The following is a 15,188-nucleotide window of genomic DNA, read 5'->3' as shown; positions in this document are numbered from 1 at the left end:
AAGTCTTCAAAGTCATAATTCCCCTCCACCCCTCTCCGCCTGTGATTCACACATGAGTGAAGATGTGTTTGTAGCGTAGGGATCTCGATCTTTCTCAGGAAGTCAGGACGGTGGGGTTGAAGGAGCAACATTAAATGTGGAAATGCCCCGGATGGCCTTAGGCAGGGCAGTATTGAGGGTGTAGGTCCTCATGCAGATCTGCCACCGAAGCACAGCACGCCCCGTTGGGGGAGGGCTGAGGCTCCATTAGAAAGGTTGCCATCCATTGGGAGGAAGAATTATTTTCCATGGAGTTCCCCAGAGGTGACCCATGCCAGCTGTTGGGCAGCAAGTAGAGGATTTGCCCCCTAAAGCTGAAAACATATTTTTGTTCTGAATGAAAGGAAACGAAGTGTTTTGAGAGGTTTTTGTTTTGGGTTGTTTTTTTTTTTTAAAGCAAAAGTAACTGACTCAAGTTTACGGCTTCAGAAGCTGTGCAGGGTCTGTTCATCAGCTGGCAGTACTTCGTGGTTTAGGCAGGAGCTTCTTGTGTGTACTGAAAGGCTAATTTTGCTAATGGCAGCATGATCCACGTTAGATCGTCAGTTTGGCAGAAAGTTAGTTCACATGATTTCTAAATGTGCGCTAGTTACGAACCAAGTATAAGTTGTACAAGATAAATGCTTTTATTTCCAGTTAATGAGTGTGCTCTATTTTTTGACTGAATATCAGGTTTATTTTTTTCATTTTCTCAAATTTGGCAGTTAGCCTATGGTACTGCTACCTTGGCTTCATTCCAGACCAGTGCGAGGTGTTTGCTAGGGCTGTGTGTGGTATGGAACAATGCCATTGCCTTGAAGGATTCAGTACACTGGTTGCTTTCTTAACTAGTTAAAGGTGGCATATAAGAAAACAGAACCATTGTTCATGATAGCGTTCCACAAAATGAAAAACTACTAAGAGAAAGTAGCAGATTAGGCTTTTAAACCTTACATTTCACTTGCTAAGATCCAATTTGTCATTCTAATAAAAACTATATATTTTGCAGTTAATTTAAAATACTGGTTTCTTTTAACCTATTATTTCCTTTAATGGTTTAGATGTTTAATTTAGCTAATCAGTTCTGAATTCCTGCTTGGGGAATTGAAACTCCTACTTTTTGAGATACTTGTTTTCCTCATGTCACCACGTATCACCCCAGGGCTGTAGTGATACGTGTACCTTTTTTGTACGAGTGCTTGCTGAAGTGGGTTCATAAAGGAGAATAATTTCTATAGGGCCTTCTTTCAACTTGCTTACTTTTTCTGTGGAGGGGACTCCACCATTATTCTGTCTCTAAGCTGTCACTCGCAGTGTCTTCTGGGGAACGTTTCACTGGTGGAGATTTCCGAATAGGCTGGAAATCTGCACAGGACTGTTGGAGGTCTGTTTGGCATTAGTTTACTTCTACTGGCTGATAAATCCACAGAATTGATACCTTTTTTTTAAAGTTCTTTCTCATTATCAGATTTAGAATCCGTTCAGTCTTGCTTCTGATGCCTCACGTATTTATGCAGCAATACAATAATTTAGCAGTGATGCGAATAGGTGAAGTCCTGAGGGCACTGTAGATGAATTGCCTGTAGATTGTGTGTCACTATGATGGACTTCTCTCCATTATTATACAGAACTGTGCAAAGGCTGAGAAAAAGATGTTGGAAAGTCAGTGAGATGATTATTTTAGATATCCCATAAATTTAATTCATTTCACATTAAAAAAATGAGACGGTGGCTAGGGGATTTAGGTTTCCCTCAGTCCGCTGCTGTGGAACAGCTGTGGTACAGCTGTTAATTTTTGAAGCTCCTTAATAGGTCTGACTGGTTTACATCTGTTTTCTTTCCTTTTTAGCAACCTCCACTCTCTCTCATACCATTTCCCTGACTCTGGCTGAAGTTTGTTTTTTTTTCTTTGCTGAGAGCTGGTAGTTGTTTGGGTGATGAATGAACCTGCCCTCTTTTCAGGAGTGCTGTTGTTGGTGAGAGAGAGGAAACAGCTCGTGGAACCCCAGAAGACAGTCTGTAGCTGCCCACCATAAGTGGATCAGTGTTCCCTAGTAGCAAATTACAAAAAAAAACTTTTGCCTAAATCTTCCTTAGTTCTTGTTCTTTTTGGGGTGAAGTTAAAGGCAGCAGATGCCCAGCTTACACCAAAAATATTTGTTGTGTTGCAAACAGGAGTTTGAGAGGATGCAGTTTTGACCCTTCCTGTTCTTTCAGTGAGGCTATAACGAATGCTTTTCACTCTGTCCACTGAACATGAAGAAGTGGAATCCATTCTGGAGAAACAGCTTTCTCAAGCTGTGCCAGTGCACAGGAGTCTAGGGGTTCTCATGCTACACATTTCCTAATACAGAGGTAGTCAGAAGCTGCATTTTGTTATTGGTAAGAAGATGATAATCTTCATTTACTGTATTGCCCAAATCAGGCACGTCTGTAGCTGGCAATTAGATGTCCATGGTTTCTCTGGAACAGCCACGCACTCTTCAGCCAGAAGTGGTTTCCTATTTGTTTAGTATTTTCTGTTTCTCAGGGAAAGCATGTTATTTTGTTGTTTGGTAGATGGCAGAGGTTTCTACTTTTTCTGACTATAATTCATTCTGTTGATTTTACCTCTAAATGGTTTCCTAAAAACTGGCTTTTATAATCAGTCTTGCAAGTCTTTCTTGGTCAGGACACTTTTATTGACAAGTAGCAATCTGGATGCTCCCAAAGGGAGCACTTTCGATTTTTGAAGTATGTTTCCCTGTTGGTCCAAAACAGTCCTCACCTGGTGACTTTCAGAACACATTCCACAGCCTTATGATTACTCTCAGGATTTTTCATTTGAAGGCATATTTATAAGTCCATATAGTCTATTTAGTTTGTTTTTAATTTGCGTTGAAGATTTTTAGGCAGGTGATTCAGGAAACTGTTATAGGAATATCATATACTGAAAAAACAGGAGTAATTAACTGCTTTAGTTTATGAACATGCGTTTTCATCCATTAAGTAGAAAAAAATGTTTATTATATTTAGTCATACACAGCTGCTTCTCTGTTTCTGTTGTGCTGTAAAAGCCACAGACACTACAACTACTTGTGACAGATTTCAGTCCTTTTGTAGATTTCACCAAAAAAAAACAGTGCTGGGTGTTTTTTCCAAGCTCACTTTGTGGTATGTCTCTGCTAATAGGTCGGTGACATAACCATTTGATGTTTGCTTTATCATTTTTAAGTCCATATAGCAGAATACATAAAACTGCTAGTAATTGTGATATCTGGACGACAGTAATAGTCTAATGTAGGCTACTTGGCCTCATATTTTTTCTTCCAGCTGTTCTACTTGCTGTGATGCTGTCATAACATTGTAACATAGCTGTGAATTGCTGTCTTCATTTTAGCTCCGATTTGTTTGTTTATAAAGAATTTTTAGATCCTCAGATTAAATGTTGTATTTGAGTACAGGATGTTTATTATATGTGAATGTAACACCACTATATAGTTAAAATAGGCTTTGGTAAATAGTTTATATTCCACTATCAAACAAAAGCAAACCAGTCTGTAAAACATACAATGTCAAGGCATATAAAGATAACGGTAGATTTTTTTGGTGGCATAAACTAAAAAGTGTATGTCCATAGTTTTGTTACAGCTCTGTAGTGCAAACTCTAAAATCATATTAACATAACCTAAAGGAGGTGATGCTATCTGTGCTATGTAAATACTAAAATATTAATGAAAATGAAATATGCAAATACAGCATATTAAATATTAATGCAGTTTTAATGTTCATCATGAGTGGAACTCATGTAAATGCCTTTTTTTTCATAATTTCTGCAAACTTTAAACTCCATGCTTCCCTTCACTTAGGGAAATAAGAACTAACATGCACGTTATTTTTACACAGATTTTGGGGAGAGATTTAGATAAATTTTGTTTTTAAAATGCCACTAGTAATCTTGCGTTAACTTTTGAGACACCACGGGTTGTTTTTCGGAGTTTCCGAGTATGTCAAAGAAATGTTGTTCAAAGCACTTGTGATATTTAGCCTGTATGTGTCTTAGCCAAACTCAGAGGCTAGATTTGCAAATGCTGTATTTCACGGCCTCAGAGGCAGCCGGCGTTAGAGAGGGAATTGAACTCGCAGGTATTTGGCTTCATCCTGTGTTTGGGCCACTCCGCTGAGCACAGCTCTGTAAACAAACTTATTTCTATGAAATCTATGATTGAAATCTTGCTCTAAATAGTTTGAAACATGTAAGGACAAAAAAAAGCACAACTGTGAGTGATGCACATCACACTATTATGGGGTGCTGGGGTTGGGAACACTGGTTCAGGTTGAGCCTGGTTGAATTAAGTACTATCAGGCAAAAATTGTAGCTACTCTGGTTAAAATTTCTGTAATAATCTTTTTTTTTCTCCTATTTCTCCCCACCCCCTCATCAAACAGAAAGAGAATTTGACCCAAATAAACACTGTGGAGTACTGGATCCTGAAACAAAGAAACCTTGCACAAGATCGCTCACCTGCAAGGTATTTTTCTTAGAAGATAAAATATCAGATGCTTTGTTATAGTTTAAATCCTACCACAGTAGTTTGAGAGGTCATACCTGCTCCTGTCTTACAGACAATGGGTATGGTATTCAGACGCTGTCTTCAGGTAATTCTTTTGAGTAATTCTGTTTCTTTGAATCAGAGCATCTGCATTATTCCACTGATGTTTCTAAAAAGATTTTTTTTTTCTTGTCATTTTGTTATGCAAAAAGCATTAACGTTTCATGTAGAAGCACAAGTGTTATTTTAAATGCTTCCTTTTTGGTTCATGTGTGCAACAATGTTGAAGTATAGTCAATTTTTAGTAAAAAATTAACATGATTTCTGTATAATAAATTACTTGGAGGCTGCTTTTATGATAGTAGTAAGTCTGATGTTAAAAAGTAGCAGCAAGACATTTATAATGAACATTTGTATGTGTATGTGCTGCTTGTCAGTAGAGATGATCAGGTAAATTCGCTTTAAACTGTATGCGCGTTTTTCAATCCAATGAAATCAACTTTTCATTATCAGTTAAGAGCTACAATGATGTTACTTCTTAATATTTTAAAATTATTGGAATTATATTTTCTGTTTGGGAAAAGGTAAGTCAATAGACTCTGTTATATGAAAATTGTTGCAAAAAGTAATTTTAGCCTTGATGTTGGCATTTCTTAAGAATGACTTCATAAATTATCAAAGATTATGTGGAATAACAGCTTTATTTCCATAACTGTGGCTAAAGTTGTTTGAAGTAGATTTTATCTTTTAGAGTTGTGGTGTATCGGAAGTATAGAGGACTCTCAAACAATGTCATGCACACACAAATGCTTTTTAACCACCCTATTTTTAGACTCATTCACTTAATCATCGACGAGCAGTTCCAGGCCGTAAAAAACAGTTTGACATCCTTCTAGCTGAACACAAAGCTCGATCCAGGGAAAAAGAAGTTGCAAAAGACAAAGAGCATCCACCATCTGCAAGGGAAAGCCATCAGAGCCAGCCCACATCAGCACAAGACTCTCTGTCAGGATCTTCAGTGAATTCTGGGCAAGAATCTAAAGTAACATCTCCTGCAAAATCTAGACCACCAAATTCTGTACTTCCAAGGTAAGCAATTCTCCAGTGTGGAATGTAGCATTCTGAAGGTGCTGTAAGAAATGTCGTAGTCTTTCACACAGCTTATTGTATAAGCATTTGGTATTTCTTTAGGCTATTGCATGATAAAACATACTAATACAAGAGTTTATCTTAGCAGTAGTAGATGGACTATGTTTATATTAACCTAAATCTGTCCATGGTAGCCTGTGATCTGATTGGGAATGGGTTGACGAGTCGTGTCCGCCCTCTGATCGGAATCTCAGACTAACTGCATTTTTTTGCTAAAATGGTCAGTAATAATTAGGAAAGTTTACATTTGAGTCATTCTGACACTTTTAGGAAAAAAAGTCCATTTACATGAGTCAGGGTAGGTACTGGTGGTGAAATTCTGTACATTTATGTAGAATTTTTCTCTGCAAATACTTCACCAATTACCTTAATGGAATGTCTTGTAAAAAAAAAGGTGTAATTTAGTGTAAGTGACAATGTAAGCAGCTAGTTCTTAAAACTATTACTGTCCATAGCATGTCTTTCCTCATTTTGAAGATTTTTCTTGTAAAGGTCAAAAACAGTCTTCAGACAGACAATGCAAACTTCTGAAGACATCCCTTTAGAAATACTAGTATGATGTATTGGATCTACTGAATTCTACTTATCCTGTGGTCAACTTCCCATATGTTTTGTTTCGTTGGCTGGGGTTTATTTTTTTGTACTAGTTTTGGCTGGAGTAGATAGAGCTAAACTAGTTGGTTTTGTTCATATTTATTTTGTTTCATATTTCTGTTCTTTGCAGAAGCCTTGGTCAGGATTGAGTGCCCATTTGGGGGCTTTTGTACTAAGATAGACCCTATTTCAGAGAGATATTTGTTGTATTTGCTATCTGAAGTCTTACAGGGACAGCCATTTCCAATGTTTTCTGTGTGTTCATCAAGCCGTAATGAAATTTTATTCATACAATGGCAGAGGTGGATCTTAGAGGGTTTGAGTGAAAGGACAATGAAAGAAACCCATAAATAAATAAAGTGGTGAGAAGTCTGCATAATTCTTGTAAAAGGAGTGACCTTACACAGTCCTTACACAGAGGGGAGCACAGAGGGACAGGCAGACGTTTTTAGTACGTGTAACAGTCAAAGAAACAAAACTGGAATGCGATTCAGTGAGAGTCAACTGAAGAAATTGCAAAGGTAGTGGTACATGAGGAGGAGGATTTCAGCAGTCATACGTTGTGTTTATACAATCTACAATTCTGTTGCTGCTGCAGTGCCTCTGTTCTGTCATCCTGTCTGTTTTTGCAAGTAGCTGTGCCAGAGGAAAGCCTTGCTACCGCTCTGCTGGGAGCCAGCAAGCCTGCAGCTCTGCCGCTGGAAGAGGTTATGTGAGTGCTCCCTGCTTTGCTGAGGCAAAGCTTGCTGGTTTCACTGAAGGGGACTTGTCTTGACCTGGCTGACTTTTCCTGAAGACTAAGGAGCACTCACACAATCTATCCCTTGCAACAGCAACTGCAGCAGTTATTTCTAGCTGATGGACATTGTTGAGCAATCCTTGCTCAGTTCAGAAGAGGGCACCTGTCCACAGTCTTAGTGACTGCTGTGTCCTGATGCATAAATTCATGAGATTGAAGAAGATCTCCTTCAGATTTTGTTCAATGCGGACATCTCCTCCCACCTCAGAGGTCCACATACATACTTGGTTGTACAGACTGTAATTGAGAATCCTTTTCATCCCCACTTCTAATCTCATTTGTTTCCAAGCTACTTTTGAAAGGCAAGGCACCATCATACCCTGTGGTGCAAAGACATTCCTACTTTGTTCTACTGGATTTTAGACAAAGGTAAAGAAAACCTACATGCTATAAGAGGTCCTCCCAGTTACTTCACTTACTAATCTAGCTATAGAGGGTGTCAGCTAAATGCTCTTATTATATTTAGTACACTAATTTCAGTAGTATTTTGCTATGAAGTAAAATTTCATAACTGGACCCTTGGGATCAACCAAGTAGCAGAGTAATGGTGCTATGTAGGAAGATTATGCAAGTCTGATTTTTGTTTGCATTTTTTATATACTTTGCCTCTCTCAAGATCTTAAACTCAAATTCATGGCAAATTTTAAATCTCAGGCAATAGAAAGGTGCTTCTGCTAACATTAACTTGATGTTAACCCATGATATATTTCTGACAAGACCAAATGTCAGCTGTTCTGTATCTTACTATCCTTCTTTATATGATCATTTCTGGTATAATTTGCTTTTTGATGCTTGACTCCGGCAGGTAGGTTTGCAGAGCTTTTGAACACTCATGATTTATATGTATATTCTCTTTCTAGACCATCATCTGCAAATAGCATAAACAGCAACAGTTCTTCAAACCACAGTGGGTACGTACCAGAACTGCCACTGCCTTCCATGGGAGGAGATTTAACGAGCAGATTGTCCAGTGATGAAGGAGAAGCGGATGGAGCTGAAGAATCTGAAAAATTAGACTGTCATTTTTCTGGACACCATCCCAGACCTCTTGGGGTATGTGTCTGTCTCTGGCATGCCTTGCCATTATTCTTATGTAATTAAAGAGGGGAGAAAAAAGAAGTAATTTAGTAAAAATGTAAGGAATGAGGACCTTACATTCCGAAAACTGTATTCTAAAGAGAACAAATACATTTGACAGAAAATGGTACAGATGGGATAAAGTAGGAGGAGAAGACTGGTCAATGCACGTGACAAATGCTGCTAGGTTGCAGGACAGGATGAACAGCAGAAAATCAGAAGTTCTAGTTTTAGATTTTCCTCTCAGTAGACTGCAACTCGGGTGTAATTCTGCTAAACTGAGAAAAGTTGCATTGTTATAAATGTGATATGAACAGGTAATCTCTTTGTTGTCATAGTTCTTATGAAACTGTACCTTGCAATTGGTTATAGTTCCAAAAATCATACGGCAGCAAAGGGCTATTACAGTGCTTCATTGATTTTTGTAGTCTGGTTTGAAGCAGTAATGAAATATAATTTATGTGAGTGTATGTGGACTTAGAAGCTATTGCTTCATTCATCTAAAAATGGAAAGTCTAGAGCACAGCATAGCCCATCTGCTCTGGTGGTGGCTTAAGTATGTGCTTCTCTGGCAGCTGTTTTTGTTTTTCTCCTGTGTTAGTGAGAAATTTCATTGTAAGTAGTAAGAGCTGCCTTGTGGTGTTATCTCTGCAGTGTGAATTTGTTTACACTGTACAAACCAAGAAGCAATGGGAGAACTCTTGAACTTCTATGCAGTTGGTTCTCATCAAAATTGAGCCAAGGAATAAAATTAATGAAGACTTCACTTATGTGTTTTCCATATGATATGCAGAATGAAATGAACACTGTGATAACTGTAGCGTTGTCTTTATTCCCTAGAGCAAAGGAGAACTTGTTACTGTCAGACACTAGGAAAAAGTATGAGCTGAACATAAAATGACTGTCAGATGAAATTCTGTATTTGGTTCTTACACAGAAGTAAGAATTATTATAGTCCATATAGTACTATGATACGCAGTAACCTCCTGCGTCCTTGGTACTCTTGTATTCTACTTCATTTTTGCTGGCTGCTTCTTTATGAATTAAAAACTAAAGGCTCAATGTATGTGTGTCCGCACAATTTAAAAAATAATCTAAGTGCAGCCAGTTCTTGTACAGTCATCATCGGTGAGGCATGGCTGTCAATAGCCATTTTGGTTTACGATCCTAGTTCTGTTTCAAGGCAAATCCCACTGACTCATCTGTTCTTTGAAATCTTAGTATCTCTCAACTGAAGCAGTTACTGATAGTGCAGCTGTTCTTAGTCCATATTAACGTGAAGTCAGAAAAGATGGTTTAAATCGCTTGCAGCATGGTTCACGCTAACTTGCTAAATTTCATATTGTGGTGGGCTGTTTTCCTTGCATAGTCCCTCTCCCAGCTAGGTGGTAGTAATGGACAGGGAAAAGGCAGTAGCTTCTTAAACTATCTCTTAGTGGTAACTGATCTGTTTAACCTTGTCATGAAGCAGACACCACGTTACAGTCACCACTCACTGTCCATTAAGCTGAAAAGTACTTCAAATGGCTGCTTTTCTACTGCATCAGTAGGTTCAGCTCTCAGCCAGAATTTGTGTCACTTGGTCCCTGCATGATGGAGAGTTGTCTTGTTTTCTGAAGATGATTTATAACGGGTTTCTCTCCCACAAATAGGTGTTGCGGCAGTTCTCTACGTAATGTGAGATCAGTAAAACTGAACTGAAAGGGTAGATTCCTGATCATACCATTTCAGTGTAGTAGGACTTTTCAGGAAGTTCTCCAGAGGAAGCGGTGCAAATACTCCTGAGCTCTGCAGAATTCTCAAAATATTTACTACTCCTCTAGATGATTTTCCTACACCGTGAAGAGTGTATCCGATGCTCTGTTGTAGCACAGGTGCTATGGACGATAATTTATTTTTTTACTGAAATGTCACTGGTTTGTTTGTTTATTAAATAGATGCTAAAGATGCTCCCATTGCACCTTTTTCCTCTTCGTTATATTTTTATTCCTGTTGCACAATTACTAGATTTAATGTGCACAGAACGGTGTAACTGTCATTCTGAGGCAGTAAGAGTATTATTAAGGAATTGCTTCCTTAACAGTACCTCAGCTTTTATATTCTTTCCCTGTCACATGTAGGTACCTGATAGTAAACTGACTTGTTAGTGAAGTATGAAGCTTTACACTAAGCTGAATTTCTGAATATGAATGCACATATTTCATATATTATGCAAAAAGTATTTATGCTGCAGAAAGTGAAAAACACCTTTTTAAGGGTGTTTTATATGCATGATACAAATTACAAAGGTGTTCCTTGATCTATAAATGATAATTATTTTGCAATGTAGAAATATTTTTTTTATAAACAATGTTGAAATACCTTCTCTTTCAGTTTTGTTCATATGGCAGTCGCTTAATGGGAAGAGGGTACTATGTCTTTGACAGAAGATGGGACCATTTTCGATTCGCACTAAACTCCATGGTAGAAAAACACTTGAACTCACAGATGTGGAAGTAAGTGGGATTTTTACATTTGGTGGGTAGTTTAACATTTTTAATTCTGTAGAACTTCTAAATTAAACACTCCATGGGAAGCGTTTGTAAAATTACCTCTGTATTAAGGCAAAGCAGTAATATGAATACAAATTTTCCCTTCTCTGTTAAGGAATACGCAGCACAACAGACCAATCTCCTATTCTGATGTAAATTTCTGCCAGATTTAGGACATTTTTTTAGTCCCTCTGAATCTGGGGAGGAATAATTCAGTAGTTCTGTTAACATTACTTAAAGGCATTAACGCTCAGTGTTTTCTGGGTTTGGAGATATGTTTTGATACTGTATCATTTTATAACGATAGGTTAGATTTTGCCTAGATTGTTATACCTGTATCATGCACCCTTATCACCCATTCAGACTTTGCTCTGTAAGACTCATGTGTTACAAGATAAGGAACTCAGTACACATTTGCCTGTGCTAAGATGGAATATGATCGGTTTTTAGTCCAATAGTGCCCTTACTGGCTTTGGGGTCTTAAAATTCTGATTATTACTCACTATTGAAGCGCCTCTATATCACGTATGCAGGTTCCAAGCACTATAGGCTTTGGCTACACAGATACATTAAAATAGACTGCACTTCTAAAAAAGATGCTAATTCTTTAAAAAAAAAAAATCTGCTCATGGCATCTGCAGATAGGATTGATTTTTCGGGGTATTCTGCTACAGAATATGCATTCTTCTTCCAATGTAATGACACTAAAGTGCAGTGTTTCATGTCACTGTTTATTATCAGGACTGTTTTATATTCATTGGATGCCAGCCATTAGATAAACAAGGTTTGATTTTTATTTAAATATATTTTTGAAACACTAAAGCTTGGCTTGTCTGACTAACCTGGTAACTTGATGGTAACAGTGCTACTGTGCTGGGAGACATAGTTTGGAAATGGTTGGGTTTGCTGTAAAAGGGCCAGTTTCATGGCTGTTTAGAGACAGATCTGCAAAGGGTTCCTCTCTTCTACTGTGTAAATTTGGCTGTTAACTAGTGTCTGTCGCCTTCCACAAATAAAACTAATTTGGTTTCCTTAAATAGGAAGACTAAAACTTGCTATTTATTGGCTTTGTTTGTCAGGAGAAAAGATACTTGGGCATCTGAGAAAATGTGTCACTAGTACCACTACTATCATGAAAAACAAAAATAACCTCTATAGTGGTTACATGACACAAGAAATAAACAGGCCTCATCCTGCTCCCACTAAATCCAATTGTAAATGTTTTCCCAAATTCTACCTGTTTATGTACTCTCTAATATTTTAATGAATTCCATCCGTACTTACTTGTCTGTATAACACAGGAAGCTCACAGTGCTTAACCCCTATTGTATTCTTCTGTTGTCCTCAACGCTCCTCTGGACTGATCTTTTCCTGTCTTCCCCAAGCAGGCGTACACGTAAAGTCGTTATTTTATAACTAGTGCTAGTGCAGCTCTGTGCTGTGGCTCGTCCAGCTGAGACAAAGGGTAATGGGATGCAAGGCCATATTTTGAGAACGATAGTAACATTTACAAAGTACTTTTTATCCCTAGTTCTCAAAGTACTTTACAAAGATGGGTAAGAATCATTGGGCCTTCTTTAAAAATAAACTGAGGAACGGATCTGATAAGCAGCTTTGTTCGTGTAGCAAGTCACAGGCAGTAGGACTTCCTCATTTCTGGCTGCATGGACTGTATGTAATCCCTTATGTAATTGTGCCATAAACAGTGTTTTGTCTGACAGTCTCCGTAGGAAGAATACCAGGAGAGAACACTTGTAATTAGGATTTGATTTAGGATAAAACAGCACACCCGGTGCTGCTCTTTTATCATACTTCTTTGAGGGCAAGAGTAAGCCTTCAAAAACTGAAAAGGTGTCAGTAGTGAGGATAACAAGGGCAGAGTTATGGTGATGTACAGCTTCTTAACAAAGGGAAATGGGATTAAACTGTGAATTAAATTTTAGTCTAAATAATGAGAAAAGCTCACATAATAATTTCCCAAGAGTCATTATGGAAGTCTGGTTCTTTGTTAACACTGGACTAGATAAAATAATAGAAGATGGTGGCTGAATAGAAAGGAAGTTGGATACATTCTACTAATTTCACAGGTAATATTATTAAATTTTATTCTCAGAATAGTATTCAACTAGTTATCAAGCTTATCAAGCATTGTTTAATACTCTGTCAATTTTTCAATATCAGTGAAATTAATCAATAACTTTCCTACTTAATCCTGTCTAACCAGCTCTCAAATGGGCTGTTGAGAATAGCAATAGCTGGTGGGAAAAGGATGAGCTTTCGTCCTTCCCTCTTTAAGCTCAGTGATTTAAGTGCTTCACAAACCCCCAAACTGACTCATTTACTACCCTCATCAAATCTAACTTGTGAGTTTAGGTTGATACTGAAACTGTTCCACAACTTGAACTTTCAAGCAAAACATATGCAATGAATGAAACATAGTGACTAGAATGTTTGTAGATCCCACCACCAGGCATTTTATTTGCATTTTTTAATTGTTTGGTAAAATAGGAGAGGAAAAAAGGAAGTTAAATATGTAGTAAAGTGATTAAATTGTAACACTATGCACTAGATTGCTACATGGGGCACTTCTGCTGAAGTGGAGCTCAGTTCTGGTTTAACTGAGTTACACAATTTAGAGCTCGTGTGCCATGACAAAATTTTATAGGGAGAATTATGCTGCATAGTTCTTTACCTAATCATCTTCTGTTAGGTCTCCGCTGCCTTCACGGATTTAATGTGTCTCATTTCAAAATTAATTTTTAGGAAAATATACTTCATGATCCAGCTTTCCTGAATCCTTACAATATTAAAACACACATGTTTTGGGTTTGTATTAAATCCCAAATAACCTCATAATGGAACTGCAAGTTTAAAAAGAGGGAAAAAAATCAGAAGTAAAAGCATTTTTAAGTTGTTGTAGAATGCAGAGCTGATTTTGAACTGTGAATATTAAAATATATGTGATTGGTAGAATAGGAACCAAAATTGGAATGAACTAGGTTTGCCTCTTTTAATAAGTTGGTCCTTCCCAGAAATCATTTCCTATCTGCATTGTTTGGATGGAATTTTTTAAGTATCTAAAACTAACTTCCCCCCCTCCTTCTCTATTTAGGAAGATTCCTCCTGCGGCAGATAGTCCCATGCCTTCTCCAGCAGCACATGTCTCCACTCCTTTTCCAGCATCAGTCTTGCAGCCTTTCAGCAACCCCAGTGCGGTGTATATTCCTTCAACACCTATCAGTTCGAGAATCACTTCTTCTTCTTACATAATGACATCAGCCATGTTATCAAATGCAGCCTTCGTGACAACGTCAGATACAAATTCCATTATGTCACACACTACAGCTTTTCCTCATGTGGCTGCAAGCCTAAGTATCATGGACTCAACTTTTAAGGCGCCATCAGCTGTGTCACCAGTGCCAGCAGTCATCCCTTCCCCATCCCACAAGCCATCCAAAACAAAAACCAGCAAATCCTCAAAAGTGAAAGACCTGTCATCTCGGAGTGATGAGTCTTCAAGTAACAAAAAGAAAAAGCCGCAGTCATCGTCATCATCGTCATCGTCCTCGTTATCTTTGCAGACATCTTCCTCGTCTTCATTTTCAGGGTCCCACAAAAAGAACTGTGTCCTGAACCCCAGTTCAACTTTGAACTCCTATCAGGCTACATCTTCCTATAACAGTATGTCTGTGCACAATACAAATAATGGAACAAGCCCACTCAGTGCCAAATCGGAGCCCTCAGGACGGACTTCATTATCAAGTAGTTCAACAGACTCAGTGAAACATATGAGCATGGTAGTAAGCAGTATTGACTCTCCTAACCTGTCTGTATCTTCTCTTGTGCACCACTCAGGGGACCACTCCCTGGGCGCACATAATGCAGTGTCTTCTCTACCCCTTTCGTTCGACAAATCAGAAGGAAAAAAACGTAAGAACTCTAGTTCTAGTAGCAAAGCCTGTAAAATCACTAAAATGCCTGGTATGAATAGTGTTCATAGAAAGAGCACTGCCAACCTTATTTCTGCGGTGCCAGATCCTACAAGCAGCTCCATCTCTCGGCAGGTAAGGGACTCTTCCAGTTATTTTTTTGCAGGTCATGTTTGACTTGAAATATTTCATGCGTTATGAAAAGAAAATACTAAGTTTGCTTCAGATCATTTTTCATCACACAACTTACTTTCTAGGTTAATACAGAAATATAGTTGTATTTGGTTTGTACCAATCATAGAAAGATGCTTTGAGAGTTAAAAATATATATACACTTCTTAAAAATATTTTATGAGGTTTTTTATGCAATTAATAAAGTAGCCATTTGTATCTTTGAAAGTAAAATTTAATGTCAGAATGGATAAATTATTTTTAGAAATTAATTTTGGATTTTAATTCTCATCTCTGAAATAAATTGTGTCATTAAAACAGGAAGATAAGAGTCAGCATTTCTGTTTGTTTCTTTTCGCAAACTTGTTGCTGATTCATCTTTTAATGC

General features: G+C 37.8%; 1 protein-coding gene across 2 annotated transcripts in view; it reads left to right on the top strand.

The window, feature by feature from the left end:
- Window positions 1-15,188, top strand: part of ATXN7L1 (ataxin 7 like 1) — a 121,116-nt gene that overhangs the window by 96,157 nt on the left and 9,771 nt on the right. For both annotated transcript variants that reach the window (XM_075145116.1, XM_075145124.1), the window contains exons 6-10: window positions 4,447-4,529; window positions 5,383-5,639; window positions 7,953-8,145; window positions 10,543-10,664; window positions 13,813-14,764. In XM_075145116.1, coding sequence (XP_075001217.1) covers window positions 4,447-4,529; window positions 5,383-5,639; window positions 7,953-8,145; window positions 10,543-10,664; window positions 13,813-14,764 — 1,607 coding nt within the window. The remainder of the gene's footprint in view (window positions 1-4,446; window positions 4,530-5,382; window positions 5,640-7,952; window positions 8,146-10,542; window positions 10,665-13,812; window positions 14,765-15,188) is intronic.

The sequence above is a fragment of the Calonectris borealis genome, chromosome 1, assembly GCF_964195595.1.
Source record: "Calonectris borealis chromosome 1, bCalBor7.hap1.2, whole genome shotgun sequence".
In the NCBI taxonomy this organism is placed as follows: Eukaryota; Metazoa; Chordata; class Aves; order Procellariiformes; family Procellariidae; genus Calonectris; species Calonectris borealis.
Note: the sequence above shows the minus strand (reverse complement) of the source record. Positions and strands in the feature narration are given on the sequence as shown.